Here is a 15,636-nt window from a genome sequence, read left to right as displayed (position 1 = left end):
TGATTTTACACTTTAACACTTTTCCACCTCTCAAAAATTCTGGACTGTATTCAACTTTGTAGTTGAGTCTGTTAGAACTAAGTCAGGCATTAGGGAGTCTCACTCACTCTTGCCGACATAAAACATTACTGCTGTTCCATTTAGTGCCCAAAATAGTACTCTGGTGGCCTGTAAGAATGACTGCATATTTCTAAGAGACACCTGGCCTTAACACTAGATATTCAAAATAATTAAGTGCATCAAGCCCCTGAGCACGATCCGGATACCCTTCCTAATGTTAAATACATTCAGATCCATTCCTGAAGTTTTTCCCCTTTTGAAAGAGAAAACGTGGTCGGAATAAAATAGGCTAAGTAGGGGGATGAGGAAGAAAGAAACTAAAGATGGGCATCTTAACGTAATAAAAATAATGACATTTATGAAGCACTTAAATATGTTAAGCTCTGGAGTAGACACAAGGTTATGAAATTGGACATAGCTCCCGCCTCCATGGAGCTCACAATCAATGGTGAGGAAATTAAGGACCAGGAAAATTAGGTAATTTGTCCACGCTCCCAGAGTAGGTCAGTGGGGGGACGCGGGATTCAAACTCGGGTCTCTTGACTTGCAGTCCTGCTCTCTATTAGCCACACTGCCTGCCAGAATTCAGACGTCTAAAGAAATAAATTCCAATAAATGGAAAGGCGTCTGACCTCCAGGGTGTGGTAAAGACATCTGGAGTAGGCTGTGAGCTCGCTGTGGGAAGGGATTGTGTCTGAAGTTCTACTGTATTCTCCCAAAGCGCTTAACACAGTGCTTTGCAACACAGTAAGCACTTAATAAATACGATTATCAATAATCATAACAATAATAGCAGAGAGACTCTTGGAGGTTGATGCATTTACTTTACATTATTTCAGGCCAAAAGCAACTACATAAATGCCAGCTTGCCTGTTTCCCGGGTAAGATTTTGACAACCGGGCAGCAGTGTCGGTAGAGTGAAAGCCAACATCTTTGGCTTAAAATTTATGGGCTTCAACTGAACTTGCAAAGAGTGACGTCCGGCATAAGAGAAAGCATAACGTGCGCCAGGGCTAACAATCTACCAATTCTTTAATCTAGGCAAAGTATCAAGAAATTCATCTGACAATACAATGATAGGTTATCTCTGAGTGAAACACAATGAAGGGAGCCTGCGACCCACAGAAAACCCATGGACAAACCACAATAAAGGAATCTTCCCCAGTCCTCAGATGAGAGGGATTTAGTTGAACATAAAAGCTTTCTGCTGCCATTACTGGAGTCGATGTCATGTTCTTAAACACATTTGAATCCGGAAGCACAGTAAAAAACAAAACGCTTCTCATTTTAATCATCATAAGATGACACAACCCAAGAAGCTGGGCACCTAACTGACAACAGAGAAGATCAAAGAGAAGATCTATACGTTCCCCAGATCAACTTCTGCATACAACGGATAGAGCGGAGTTGTGTTTTGACTTACACTTCAATCAGATATTCTTGGTGAAATGTGTTACATTTTATTGACTCAGCACTGTATTAATTATCACTTTTTCTTCCTCCCTACGAAAAGTGCCACTAGAGCCCCTCTTCAAGGATACGTAAAAGCATTTAAGGGAAACTGGTAACCAGTAGAGCCTCACATACCCAGGGGCACCAGACCCAATAAGGGAACTCGTGTTTATTACTCCACTTTTTTTTCCTTTCAGCTTGTGGAGCTGGTTTCGGAACTGACAAAAATTCAAGGGAAGCATGCCAGTCCAGCAATATCTCACTGGTCAACCAGCAGTGGACACTGAATCTAATACCAGCAAGTGCATAGAAATCTGAGGTATTGCTACCCCAAATAAGGGGAGTACGCGGGGGCTCACCGGCACCGGAAACTTTCGAGGAAATTTATTTTGTCATTAATCCGTGCGTCCACACCCTCAGCAAGCGGATATATATGCCTGGGACAAATCATCGGAACGAGGTTTCCAAGGGAGGCCTGTATGCTCTAGGTTCTGATTATGACATTACTCTATAAATAAAGAGACACACCTCCTATCATTTGGGTGGAACTTGAAGTTAAAAAAAAATCTCGGCTGGGAACAGCCCACCAAAAGAAGCTTCAGGATGTGTGCTGGGACAAGAGAGTGAGAGGAAAAGGGAGGGAAGGGAAGAGAGAGCGTAGTTTTCTTGGTCTGCCTTCCTCCTCTTCTCCACTATCCCTCTCCCACTGAGCGTCCATATTTTAGGCGGGAGCTGAAATTGAAATTCTGTAGCAAACGCAGGAGGTCTTGTTGTCGCAGTCCATTGAAATAAATGAAAGGAGCCGGGGACAAATCCCTAGCTTCCACTTTTTGGTGACTGCAGGCAAACCTACACACTGGGATTAACAGTAGGGATACACTCTCTAAGAGCAGTATCACAGATGTGGAATGACTAGTATGGCCCAAGACCTTGAAAGGCGAACTTTAAACACAGGTGAGAAAGTTTACTGCGACAACACCGAAGCGGCCAACGAACATCTGGCAGTGCAACATTCCCATAGCATCCAAAATTCACCAGTCTCATCACTCGGTTCACAGGAAGCAGCGTGGCTCAGTGGAAAGAGCACGTGCTTGGGAGCCAGAGGTCATGGGTTCGAATCCCGGCTCTGCCGCTTGTCAGCTGTGTGACTGTGGGCAAGTCACTTCACTTCTCTGTGCCTCAGTTACCTCATCTGTAAAATGGGGATTAAAATTGTGAGCCTCACGTGAGACAACCTGATTACCCTGTACCTACCCCAGCGCTTAGAACAGTGCTCCGCACATAGTAAGCGCTTAACAAATACCAACATTATTATCATTGTTATTATTAAGAAGGTAGCAAGGTTCTATATAATCATCCAGATTGTTCCAAAAATATTTCCTGAGAAATTTTCTGACTCGTTTGGAGTTGCATCAACACCTTCCCAGACACTGTAGTCAATGGAAAAGAAATTAAGCTGCACTCTCGAGGCCTGAAATAATTAACGATATTCCAAACATGAACAGTGCTCCGCACAGAGTAAGCGCTTAACAAATACTAACATTATTATCATTGTTATTATTAAGAAGGTAGCAAGGTTCTATATAATCATCCAGATTGTTCCAAAAATATTTCCTGAGAAATTGTCTGGCTCGTTTGGGGTTGCATTAACACCTTCCCAGACACTGTAGTCAATGGAAAAGAAATTACGCTGCACTCTGGAGGCCTGAAATAATTAATGATATTCCAAACATGGCCCGGAAGAAAAGATACATCCTGACAGAAACTAGCTGGACCTGCAGCCACGTGGTTCTGAGCTCCTCCACCGGCCCCGCTCCTTCCCGCCCGGATCTGCGATGCAGTGCCTGCCTGGTCTTCCTGCCATCGCTAGGAGAAAACGTGTCCCACTGGACGAGGAGAAGGGGAATGGGTACCATTTAGAAAGTTAGGATGGTTGTGATTTTGGATTAGGGAAGGCCCTGGCAGAGCGGTTAAAAAAGCCTTAAAATTGCTCCTTTCAGCAATCACCTCCTGCTGCATCACTCTTGCCATTTGGGGGTTTATCGAGGCTAATTGCTGTTTCTACTGTAGTTATTTTAACCCTTTCCCTATGTGCCTGTCGTTAGTCATCCTCTCCCTACCCCAGTTTAGAATGTGGGCACCTTACGGGCTATAGGCCATGTCGGAACTATTCCTACTACCATTTCTCGGTATGTTGTACAGCGCTTGGCACCAAGTGAGCACTCGATAAATGTAGTGAAAAATAACAGAGATCAACACATCCTGTCACTGCTTAGAGAAACAATACTGCCTAGTGGATAGAGCACAGATCTGGGAGGCAGAAGGATCTGGGTTCTAATCCCAGCTCCGCCTCTTGTCTGCTGTGTGACCTTGGGAAAGTCACTTCACTTGTCAGTGCCAGTCAGCTCATCTGCCAAAAGGGGATTAAGAGGGTGGGTGGTGAGCCCCATGTTGGACAGAGACCGTTCCCACCCAATTTGCTTGTATCAATCCCGGTGCTTAGTGTAGCGATTGGCACACAGTAAGCGCTTAACAACCACCACCATTAATTATCACCTGACAACAATACAGTCTTCAGCATGAACACGCCTATGTACTGGATCCCAATGCTTTAGATACTTCCTGGAAGTCAGGAATCTTCAGGCTGGAAGTCCACCACCCTTGTTTAAAGTTAACATTAATTTAAGACGTCATCCTGGATTACGAAGAATGGCTCTCCACTTATATATAGACACATATATATATACACACACACAAAATATGTATATTTGTTTCGAAGAGCTGAAAGCATTCAGATGCTGCTGTATTGAACAGGTGAGCCCGTGGATAACATGCAAACCCCAAGGTCAATTTCAAGGTAAACGAGTAAGTCTACAAATATAAAAACACTCTCCTGCCTCAAGTGTTCATATGACAAGGAGGCAAACCCTCATGCAATATGGATTTTTGAAAGACACTCCACAGGGAAATGATATTAATTCTACATCTGACAAATGGTAGACGGTCAGGCTGGTTTTCCTTTAGCGATGTCTGCGCTACTGATACGACAACCTGGAAAATGCATACTTTCCCACTACAATGAGCTCTTCCAGGATAACAACTTATCGAAACGCCTTCTTCTAGTTCATCGGCTCCAGCTCAGTCAAATTTCTTCTTCCCCTTTTCCGATAAAGGTGCCGGCTGCTGTTTCCCAGCAATCAATAGTCAATGCCAAATTGTTCGACATTGCGCTTCATTATATATTTATGTTTTGGCTGTCAATTAGATCTTATTTGACCTACTTCAGTTCAACCTAAAACAATTGCCTAGAATACCAGAAGTAGAAGAGATTTCATGACGTCATCTGGCGGGTCCCTGCCTCTTGGTTATACTGTTTTGGTGATTTTCGTTTTATAAAGACCTCTTGAGATGGAGCTTCCGGAACCTCCCTTGGAATACTATTCTAGTGTTATCTGACTCCAAGCATCAAGGAGTTAGGAAACAATTCTGCTGCAGATTAAATTCATTCCTTCTTGTTCAGTCCTTTGTGGTGATGGAGAACAGCTGGTCAACATCTGCTTCATAAAAACCGTTAACTCACGCTTCTGTGTCTTTTGTCCAGATTAAACAATCCCCTTACCTGTCCTCGTAGTACCTTTCGTCTAGCCCCTTAATCCCGTTTTGTGCTTTTTTCCCCGAGGCCCTCTCCAGTCCCTCCACATCCTCTGTGAAATGTGATCATCAAAACTGGAAAATACCCCTACCTAATAAGTCTTATCAATGCCTCGAAGAGCAGGAAGGCAGAAAGATTACCTCTCATATTTGGCATATCATACTCTTCTTAATACATCCAAATGCTATGTTTGCCTTTTTCTTTTTGAATGGCACTGCTGCTGTCAGTAAAATTTCTATTGCCATCCATCACTCATCTGGCTCAGGAAAGCTTAGTTTCAATAAATAGCACAATTTCAATGCTAATGGATTGACTGCATTTTGGAAACTGTAACATCCCATAGGGAAGCAGCTTGCCTGGTGAAAAGAGCAAGAGTAAGGGAGTCACGAGACCTGTGGTCTCCGCCCAGCTCTGCTCCTGGCTTGCTGTGTGACTTCGGAAAAGCACTTAGGCTCACTGGGCCTACCTTCCTCATAACAGGTAAGGTACCTGCCTCTTTGGTGAAGTCTACGGAGGACAGGAACGGTGTCCAATAAGATTCTCTTGTATCTACAGCAGTGACTGGAACCTCATTTGAAACCTAGTAAATGCTTAATGAATACCATAATTACCACCGTCACCGACGCAAAACCCACTTCCTTCCTCATAACAGGTAAGGTACCTGCTTCTTTTGTGAGGTCTATGGAGGACAGGAACAGTGTCCAATAAAATTCACTTGCATCTACAGCAGTGACTGGAACCTCATTTGAAACCTAGTAAATGCTTAATGAGTACCATGATTATCACCGTCACCTACGCAGAACCCACTGAGGGTCACCTCTGTATAAAAAGAGACACACCTCCTATCATTTGGATGGAACTTGAAGTTAAAAAAAATCCAACTCTTGCAAGTCCCTTGGCCCAACCTTCTTCCCACTCCAATCTTTGGGTTTACAATGTCCTATCAGGCAAATTCTGCAGGCCCTACTGGTCACCTGGTGCTTGTCTGCACAAAGTAGTCATTCAATAAATACTACAGAAATGTTGTCTAGCATTTTCCCATAGGTGTCCTGTTATAAAGAGCATGACTCCGGTCGTCCCACTTTTATAAAAGGGGACACAGTGCGAGGGAATACAATTAAACCGTTTGATCCCAAGTCTCTAGGAGTCACAATCTAAGTTCTCAGATATGCACTTGAGGCCTTTAAATGCCACTGTGATCCTAAGAGAGCATGGCTGTTCAACCATAACCACCTCAAAAGCACTTTACCCTGGACCGTACCAATAGAGAAATGAGATTCCTCAGGAGTTACAGCAGCTGGAAGACCTCTCAGTCGATTCCATCTTTCACTGTAGCTGTCAAAACATTTCTCTGCTAAAAGGTAAGAATGAAAGTAGGCCCGATTTTATCTTTAACCATACCCTCCTCACAGGCGATACGGAGGAAGGACACAATTAAGGACAGCATACTTCTCGTCAGGCTGGGTATTCGACACTCAGATAACACCCGAACTTGTTCTACGGATCATTCTGTCTTCGGGAAATCAAATGAAACATGGGTGGCCGATAAGGAACTTGGTCACATTTCTCTCCACTTCGGACAAATGGCAGAGGAAAGGCCATTTTGACTGACAAGCACAATAAGGAGGCCTGTCAAGAAGGTTTCACAGAACAATAAAATTCTGAAATAATAAGGTTTCAACCTCTTACAACACAGGCAGAGTTAACCTTATTTCGGGGGGTTCACTAGGAAGGAAAGTTTAAATAATGGTCTAGAGCCTAGTATGCTTATGACCAGATCTTTTATTTCTAGCAATAAAGGTCTCATAAAGCTTTGGGCTTAGGTTTCTTCTACAGGATACCTAGAGTGAGCTACCCAAGAACTGATCTTACTATTATATATTCTAGCAGAGTGAAAGAGCACTCTAAACAGCCAATTCAAACAACGGGAATTTTGAAAGGAGTCTATCCAAATCCTTATATCAGTCTTACACTCCCTCAAGTTCAGGACCCCTGGGGCTGTGTGGCCTTGGGCAAGTCACTTAACTTCTCTGTGCCTCAGCTGTCATGTCTCACGCTGCCGAGTCGTCTCCGGCCCATAGTGACGCCACGGGCACATCTCTCCCACAGCGCCCCACCTCCATCTGCAATCGTTCTGTTAGCGTAACCGTAGAGTTTTCTTGGTCAAAATATGGAAGTGGTTTACCGCTTCCTCACAGTAAACTTGAGTCTCCACCCTCGCCTCTCTCTCATGCCATGGCGGCCCAGCATTGGTGAGTTTTGACTTGCAGCAGATTGCCTTCCGCTCACTACCCGCTGCCCCACCTAGGAATGGAATGGGCACGCCTCTGCTTGAGTCTCCCCGCCCGTAGTCGAAACCGGTAGAGTACCGGAAACTCTCTAGGTGTGACCCGGAGAGGGGGTGCCTCGGTTACCTCACCTGTAGAAAATGGGGATGAAGAGCGTGAGCCCATGTGGGGCAGGGACTGTGTCCAACCTGATTAACTTGTATCTACCCCAGCGCTTAGAACTTGGCACATAGTAAGCGCTTAACAAGTACTACAATAATAATGATTATTATTATGCTCATCACTCTTTAGAGGCATGGGGCGGCCATTCAGGGGGGCAGGTCCTCTGCAGCAGGTCCAAGTTCACTAGGGCACTGACTCCAAAGCATCTGATAGCACTGGACATGAATCATGCCACATACAAATACCCTAAAGAGGCAAAGTGATGTGTTGGCCATTTCCCTGCCTTAAGCAACATACAATAGCAATAATCTCTTTTAATACTGTGGATGTTGCTCTGCAGAGAAAGTACATAATAAAATTGTCCTGATGTGAGCATTTCAAAAACACACTTAGTCTCCAGTGAATCTGCTCGTTCTTTCATTCGATTCAATTGTATTTATTGAGCGCTTACTGTGCGCAGAGCACTGTATTAAGCCCTTGGAATGTACAATTTGGTATCAATTAGCTTGGAACTTCAGAGATGTGAGAATCCAGCATTTTATTGTTATGGCTTTTCCTCTTTGATTTTACGAGGTGCATATTATTGACTCTACAGAAGTTGACCATAATCAGAGGAATGCAGCCGGCAGAGACACCCCCACGCTGTCAGGAAGCAGTTTCAGAATTTTAAAATACTTTTGGGGGGAACCCTATTGAATATTCCATCTCCGGTGCCCAGGACTACCGACTGTGTCAAACGCTTTCGTTAGGTCTGTGAAAACCGAATGGAGGATTTGGTGCTGTGCTGCTCCTGGGTTTAGAGAGGCAGGTGTAACAAGAGAGAAAAAATTAAAACCAAGATTTTCCCACGTGTCCTTAACATCTTTCTTCTTCTAAGATTCCTTCATACCGAGGAGCGATTAAGTATATAATGGCTACCTGCGAATGTCATGTGAATCATGTAGATAACAACGATGACATTTATCGTTTACTATGTGCCACTCGCTGGGCTAAGCACTGGGGTCAGAAGGCGTCCCTGTTGCACACGGGGATCAGGTAAAGCGGGAAGGAAAATGGTTATTCCCCCCACTTTACTGATGGATCAATCGATCAATGATATTTACGAGTGCTTCCTGGGTGCAGAGCACTGTACTAAGCGTCTGGGAGAGTACGATATAACAGAGTTGGTAGACACAACCCTCCTGCCCACGACGAGCTTACAGCCAAGGGGGGGCATGAGGAAGCCGAGGCACAGAAGAGTTAAGATGACTTGCTCAAGGTTACACAGCAGGTAAGTTGCAGGTCTACTGTACTATACTAGTATACTACAGGTATACTATACTATACAAGTATACCGAGTGCTCAGTACAGTGCTCTGCACACAGTAAGCGCTCAATAAATACGACTGAATGAATGAAGCGGTGGAGTCGGGCCTAAGGTGGATCGTCTGACTCCCAGTGCTGGGCTCCTTCCACTAGGACAGACACCTACCACAACCTTTTCATTTAATCGCACATTTTTTGACTAATGTGGGCACTAAGCCCGTTGTTGGGCAAGCAATGTGGCTATCCGTTGCCGAATCGTACATTCCAAGCGCTTAGCGCAGTGCTCTGCACACAGTAAGCGCTCAAAAAGTACGACCGAAGGAATTCATTTCATTTGAGATGTCATTTAAATATATCACGAATCCCAGAAAGTATTCATAGGGGATAATATAGAAGAAAACATAAATCTGCATTTTCCATAGTGTTTCAATGAATACAAGAAATGACAAATGAGTCAACAGAGGATAAGGCTAACGGCTTTGTAAAATTCTCAGTTCTGCTATGATTTATAGTTCCACAGATAGGCATAAACCAAGAATACAGAGAACTTCGGATATCAGGTCATATGTGAATGACCTTATTGGAGTTTTTACATAAACCGGCATATTATCCAGTAGGATCTGGAAACCTTAGGAAATGTTTGTCATTTTCCCTGTAATTCTCCCTTCAGTTAATGGTGCATTGATAAATTAATAATGTTGGTATTTGTTAAGCGCTTACTATGTGCCGAGCACTGTTCTAAGCGCTGGGGGAGAGAGAGGGTAATCAGGTTGTCCCATGTGAAGCTCACGGTAAATCCCCATTTTACAGATGAGGTAACTGAGGCACAGAGAAGTGAAGTGACTCGCCCACAGTCACACAGCTGACAAGCGGCAGAGCCGGGAGTCGAACCCATGACCTCTGACTCCGAAGCCCAGGCTCTTTCCACTGAGCCACGCTGCTTCTCTAGCCCACAAACTATCATTATCAGCCTGAAACATCTTTCTTAAAGACTTGAAAAAGTACATACGGTAAGAAATCCTAACCCTAACTCCCCCACACTTTTACATATTCCTATCAAGTTTTAAAGTGTATTCTAGTTTATATGTTGCAGTTCTGTTTTACTTGCTAAAATGTTTTCTTTGGAGAAAATGTGCTCTCCAGTACTTGCGACAAAATGTTTTGAAGATGAGTACCTTTGAACTGAAAAGTATCTATTTGAGAAGATTCTGATTTGTCAAGTTTTGGCATTGGGGCATTTTAGTACTTTTGTCCTAAGCAGGTGCACATATACAATTTTCAAAGTTCTGTTTTTTTACTAGATCCCTAGAAAAAGATAAACTGAAAGGTATTTATTCCTCAAGCAAAAACTAGAAAACCTAAAAAACACTGCTTGCCCGCTGCGGAATATCATTTATTTTCTAATGACCTGTACTACTTTTGAAAAACATCTGCAGCAGTCACAAAATTAAAATCATGTTTCCTAGTGAAAGATGAAAGAAAATTAAAGGATGTAAGAGACGGAGAGAAGTCAAATTACTAGATGAATTTTTTTCTAACTACTGAACGAAGTCAATGCGATAAATAAGTTAACATGGATGGGAAACAAAATATGCCACCGGGTCTAACACTGCTTCTATGACTCCGGTCCTGAAAAAAGTCTAATAGTACCATTTTCTACAGTCCTGAAAAAAGTCTAATAGTACCCTTTTCTAAATCATAGACTTCTTAGTGAATCGTGCATTTTGAGCAAAGCTGTTGAGAACCTATTTGAATCGAGCTTATTCTGGGATTTGTTTTGGACTAAATTTTGGAAATGAAACCCCCTGCCAGGTACAGCTTCTGAGCCATTTTATAATTTATTTCCACACAACGGAGTTCCTGGCTGGGGTCTCTCAGTACCGTGGTGTTCAGAACTAGCCGGTTCTTTACTGTTGCCTACTCACACTTTTCTTCTGCATACTTGTGTGCAGCTGGTAGATTTCTGAAGTGAATAATTCAGGTTAATTTACAGGAATCTGTCTAGCAGGAGGGGACAGACAGGGGTGGGGTTGGGAAGGGTGGGCAGGAGGGAGGGAGAAGTGAGGAGAAGAGGAAGGAATCAATCCTCTAATAAGAACACCATCTGCCTGTTTGTTTCAGCTCCCCCAGTCGATAGGTCCTTCTGTTAACGGTACTGTCCGGGGCACCCAGACTCACCCAAGGTATCCTTACGACGGTGATGAAATGATCGTAAACCTAGGTCATTAACAACAGAGCTTTCTAAAATTATCTCCTGAAATGAAGTGGTTTTTTAGAGTGCTCCTGAGAAGGTTTCCCGCAGGCCGTGTTCATTCCTTTCGGCTTGAACCAGAAGAAAAGAGGTTGTAAGCAGGCAGCGTTTTCCAATCACCCCTCTGTCGACTGAGGCATTAAGGATCATTTCATAAAAAGTCCTTTGCTTTAAAATCAATATACAGCTCCTAGGAAAGCGAATGTCACTATTTTCCACAGAGGCTTCCTGTGACGCTAGAGAGTTAAATTCTCAGGAACCCATCCCCACCCCCAAAACAAAACAAACATCGTCGCGGGTTGCCCTGAATTAAGCCACAGAGCTGAAGGATTTCTAGTCTCTGACTCTTTGGCACTTAGTTTGATATTTAAAAGTGACAGTTTCTTGATTACAATTCAGCCCGGTGAAATACTTCCAGATTACAGGAAGTGAAACATTCATATAAAACTAAAAGTTACATAATGTAGCGCTAGGGAGAGGTAACCAAGGGGAAAAAAAGACCTAAGTATGAAAGGGCCCACGGTGTAAAAAAGTCACCTACGACCGATGTCAACAAGCCCTTCATTTTAACTTTCCCAACTACTCCGTAAATGTATCTTTCCACTACACTAGTGGGTACGACATGTGACGCCGAGAAGTGAGTTGTCCCTGCCTCGATGAACCTTCAGGAACATAAAGTCCTAAATGACTCCGCAAATAGTACAGACTTGGAAAATCGGATGCCACGGACCGCAAGGGTACTTCGCAACTTGCACATGACCTCTAGAAATCAAAGCTCGGTGACCCGAAAGGGTTTTGTTTTGGTTTGGGCTTGACGGTTCAGGGAGATGCTGCTTTTACCCCTCTTGGAGACCAAGCATTTCTTAGGTCTAGAGAAGCAGCGTGGCTCAGCGGAAAGAGCCCGGGCTTCGGAGTCCGAGGTCACGGGTCCGACTCCCGGCTCTGCCGCTTGTCAGCTGGGTGACGGTGGGCAAGTCACTTCACTTCTCGGCGCCTCGGTCACCTCATCTGTAAAAACGGGGATTAACCGTGAGCCTCACGTGGGACGACCCGATGACCCTGTATCTACCCCGGCGCTTGGAACGGTCGGTGCCGGGCACATAGCAAGCGCTTAACAAATACCGACATTATTATTATTAGGTCACGCTCTCATCTTGAATCTACCTCTTCCTCTCTAGAAAGGGCCGGGGTGTTGGGTTTTAACGCGGCGATGGGTGAGGACGTGGGGCTACCGGAAGGGATGGAGAAAGGGAGAGGGGGCAAACGGGGAGGCGGCTGGTGGAGGGGATGGAAACTGGAAGGACGGTGGGCTGAACTTCATCAGCTGAAAACAAGAAGGAGCCCAGAGAGAAGCTATCCATGGTTCTGAGTAGGAGTTTGTGGCTAACTGGTGATCAGGGATTTGCACGGACAGGCTGCAACTTACCTTATTCCCCAGCTACAGCCGCTGTGGGGTCGGTACAGTTCGACCAACAGAAAGCCCCGGCCACTCACCTTTCCTAAAAATCGAAAACTTTCCGAGCTCAGTACTGGGTCGATGATGGAGACTTTCCGAGCTCAGTACTGGGTCGATAATGGGGATTTCAGTCCCCGACGGCCTCGCCTCTCTCCTCCCGGGGCCGAAAAAACCAATCTGAGCTATCGACGGGCGAGGCTCCCCCCGGAGAAAGAAACCCAACTACCCTCCGAAACTTTGGGAGTCAAAGTGCGGACTCGGGTCACTCCATCCGGACCTGGCCCCCAAACTGGTCATCTTACAGCGGGAATCCCAGATGGGGAGGTCTGGCCCCTTGGAACCGGGCAAATGTAAGCGTTTCCATCTTCCCATCCGCCAAGACACAAGGTAAGGCAAGGCAGGTTCCCAGGAGGCCGGAGAGACGCTTCCCACGGTTATCATCAACCGGCACGTTCGATGGTATCTACTGAGCGCTCACTGGGCGCGGAGCACTGGGCTGAGCGCTGGGAAAGTACACTCCGGCGACAGAGGAGACGATCCCCGCCCGGAGGGGAAGGAGGAGAGCGACCGGTCCTTCGGGCCGTTCATTCCCATCCTACGTAACGAGCGCTCGGCGTGTGTGCGGAGCACTGGGCTGAGCGCTGGGAAAGTACACTCCGGCGACAGAGGAGACGATCCCCGCCCGGAGGGGAAGGAGGAGAGCGACCGGTCCCTCGGACCGTTCATTCCCATCCTACGTAACGAGCGCTGGGCGTGTGTGCGGAGCACTGGGCTGAGCGCTGGGAAAGTACACTCCGGCGACAGAGGAGACGATCCCCGCCCGGAGGGGAAGGAGGAGAGCGACCGGTCCCTCGGGCCGTTCATTCCCATCCTACGTAACGAGCGCTCGGCGTGTGTGCGGAGCACTGGGCTGAGCGCTGGGAAAGTACACTCCGGCGACAGAGGAGGCGATCCCCGCCCGGAGGGGAAGGAGGAGAGCGACCGGTCCCTCGGACCGTTCATTCCCATCCTACGTAACGAGCGCTCGGCGTGTGTGCGGAGCACTGGGCTGAGCGCTGGGAAAGTACACTCCGGCGACAGAGGAGGCGATCCCCGCCCGGAGGGGAAGGAGGAGAGCGACCGGTCCCTCGGGCCGTTCATTCCCATCCTACGTAACGAGCGCTCGGCGTGTGTGCGGAGCACCGGGCTGAGCGCCGGGAACCGGGCTAACGGAGACCACCCCTGTCCCACAAAGGGGGCCCCGTCCAGAAGGGCTTTGTAAGCGCTTGCCCGTTGCCCTTCGACTGTACTTAGTGAGCGCTCACTCTGCGCGGAGCCCTGGACCAAGCGCTAGGAACGGACGATCCGGGCAACCGACGGAGACCGTCGAAGCAAAGACCCCCGTAAAATCGAGCAGGAGGGAGGAGAACCGACTTCGGGACGAAGCCAGACCGGAGGGGGAAGCTTAAGGGGGAGCCCCGGGAGGGCAAGGGGGTGGAGGGGGGTGGAGGCAGGGCACGCAGCAGAAAGGATTAAGAGGATGCCGAGGCTGTCGGTCACCGTGCGGCGCTCACTAGGTGCACAGCGCTGCTCTGAGCGCCGCGGGGAGAGACGCTCACCGAGGCGGGACCCGCCCCGGCCCGGGGACTTACGTGTTCCGTCGAAGCGAGTGGCGATGGTGTCGAGGAAGGTGTTCTGGGGGGCCAGTAAGCCTTTCATCACCGGCATCTTTCCCACGCGGTGCGGGCTTCTCCATCAAAGTTGGCCGGGGAGCCGGGAGGGGAAGGGAGGAAGGGGAAGGGAGGAGGAGGAGGAGGAGGAGGAGGAGGAGGAGGAGGAGGAGGAGGAGGAGAGCCGGCCGGGGAGGGAGGGAGGGAGCGAGGGCGACCCAGGGAAGAGGGGGGACGGGGGTGGGTGTGTGTGTGTGTGTGTGTGTGTGTCGGGGGGGGGGGGCGTTCTCAGCCGCCTCCGCCCCGCGCGCGCCCCCACCCCCGCGGCCGCGCGCCTCCCTACGCGAGCGCGCCCCTCCTGCGCCCCCGCGCGGACGGACCGCTCTCCCCCCTCCCTCCCCCCAGCGGAGGGATCCGCACCCCCGCGGAGGGGCCGCAGCACCGCGGGCGGAGCCGCACCACCGCGGAGGCGGCCGCGCGTCGGTCGCCCGGGAAACACTTTCCCCCCCCGCCCAGCGGAGGGGGGGGGGGGGGGGCTCCGCGGAGGCGGCCGCCCGGGCAAGACTTTTTCTCTCCCCTCCCTCTTCTTTTCTTTTCTTGCCGAGGAGCCCATGAACAAAGAGCTCCTTTGTGCTGGCCTCGGCCGCGGGGACGTTCGGTCACTCAGTCAGTCGGTCATTCAGTCGGTCATTCAGTCAGCCGGTCATTCATTCAGTCAGTCGGTCACTCAGTCGGTCACTCAGTCATTCAGTCATTCATTCAGTCGGTCATTTAGTCATTCATTCAGTCAGTCACTCATTCATTCAGTCAGTCACTCAGTCACTCAGTCGGTCGGTCAGTCAGTCGGTCAATCATTCAGCCCTTCATTCAGTCATTCAGTCGGTCATTCAGTCAGTCATTCAGCCCTTCTTTCAGTCATTCAGTCAGTCATTCAGTCACTCAGTCAGTCACTCAGTCACTCATTCAGTCGGTCATTCGGTCATTCATTCAGTCGGTCATTCAGTCAGTCATTCAGCCCTTCATTCAGTCATTCAGTCGGTCATTCAGTCAGTCATTCAGCCCTTCATTCAGTCATTCAGTCGGTCATTCGGTCACTCATTCAGTCGGTCATTCAGTCATTCAGTCAGTCAGTCACTCAGTCAGTCATTCAGTCACTCAGTCAGTCACTCATTCATTCAGTCGGTCATTCATTCAGTCGGTCATTCAGTCATTCATTCAGTCAGTCATTCAGCCCTTCATTCAGTCATTCAGTTGGTCATTCAGTCAGTCATTCAGCCCTTCATTCAGTCATTCAGTCGGTCATTCGGTCACTCATTCAGTCGGTCATTCAGTCATTCAGTCAGTCAGTCACTCAGTCAGTCA

The 15,636-nt window shown here is 47.6% G+C and overlaps 1 protein-coding gene across 3 annotated transcripts in view; it reads right to left on the bottom strand.

The window, feature by feature from the left end:
* Positions 1–14,411, bottom strand: part of KCNH8 (potassium voltage-gated channel subfamily H member 8) — a 256,175-nt gene extending 241,764 nt beyond the window's left edge. For all 3 annotated transcript variants that reach the window (XM_029071286.1, XM_029071289.1, XM_029071285.1), the window contains exon 1: positions 14,257–14,411. In XM_029071286.1, the coding sequence (XP_028927119.1) occupies positions 14,257–14,332 (76 nt within the window). In that variant the 5' untranslated portion in view covers positions 14,333–14,411. The remainder of the gene's footprint in view (positions 1–14,256) is intronic.
* Between the last annotated feature and the right edge of the window lie 1,225 nt (positions 14,412–15,636).

The sequence above is a fragment of the Ornithorhynchus anatinus genome, chromosome 8 (assembly GCF_004115215.2).
Source record: "Ornithorhynchus anatinus isolate Pmale09 chromosome 8, mOrnAna1.pri.v4, whole genome shotgun sequence".
In the NCBI taxonomy this organism is placed as follows: Eukaryota; Metazoa; Chordata; class Mammalia; order Monotremata; family Ornithorhynchidae; genus Ornithorhynchus; species Ornithorhynchus anatinus.
The sequence above is the reverse complement of the archived record's forward strand: the minus strand, read 5'-3'. Positions and strand labels throughout refer to the sequence as shown.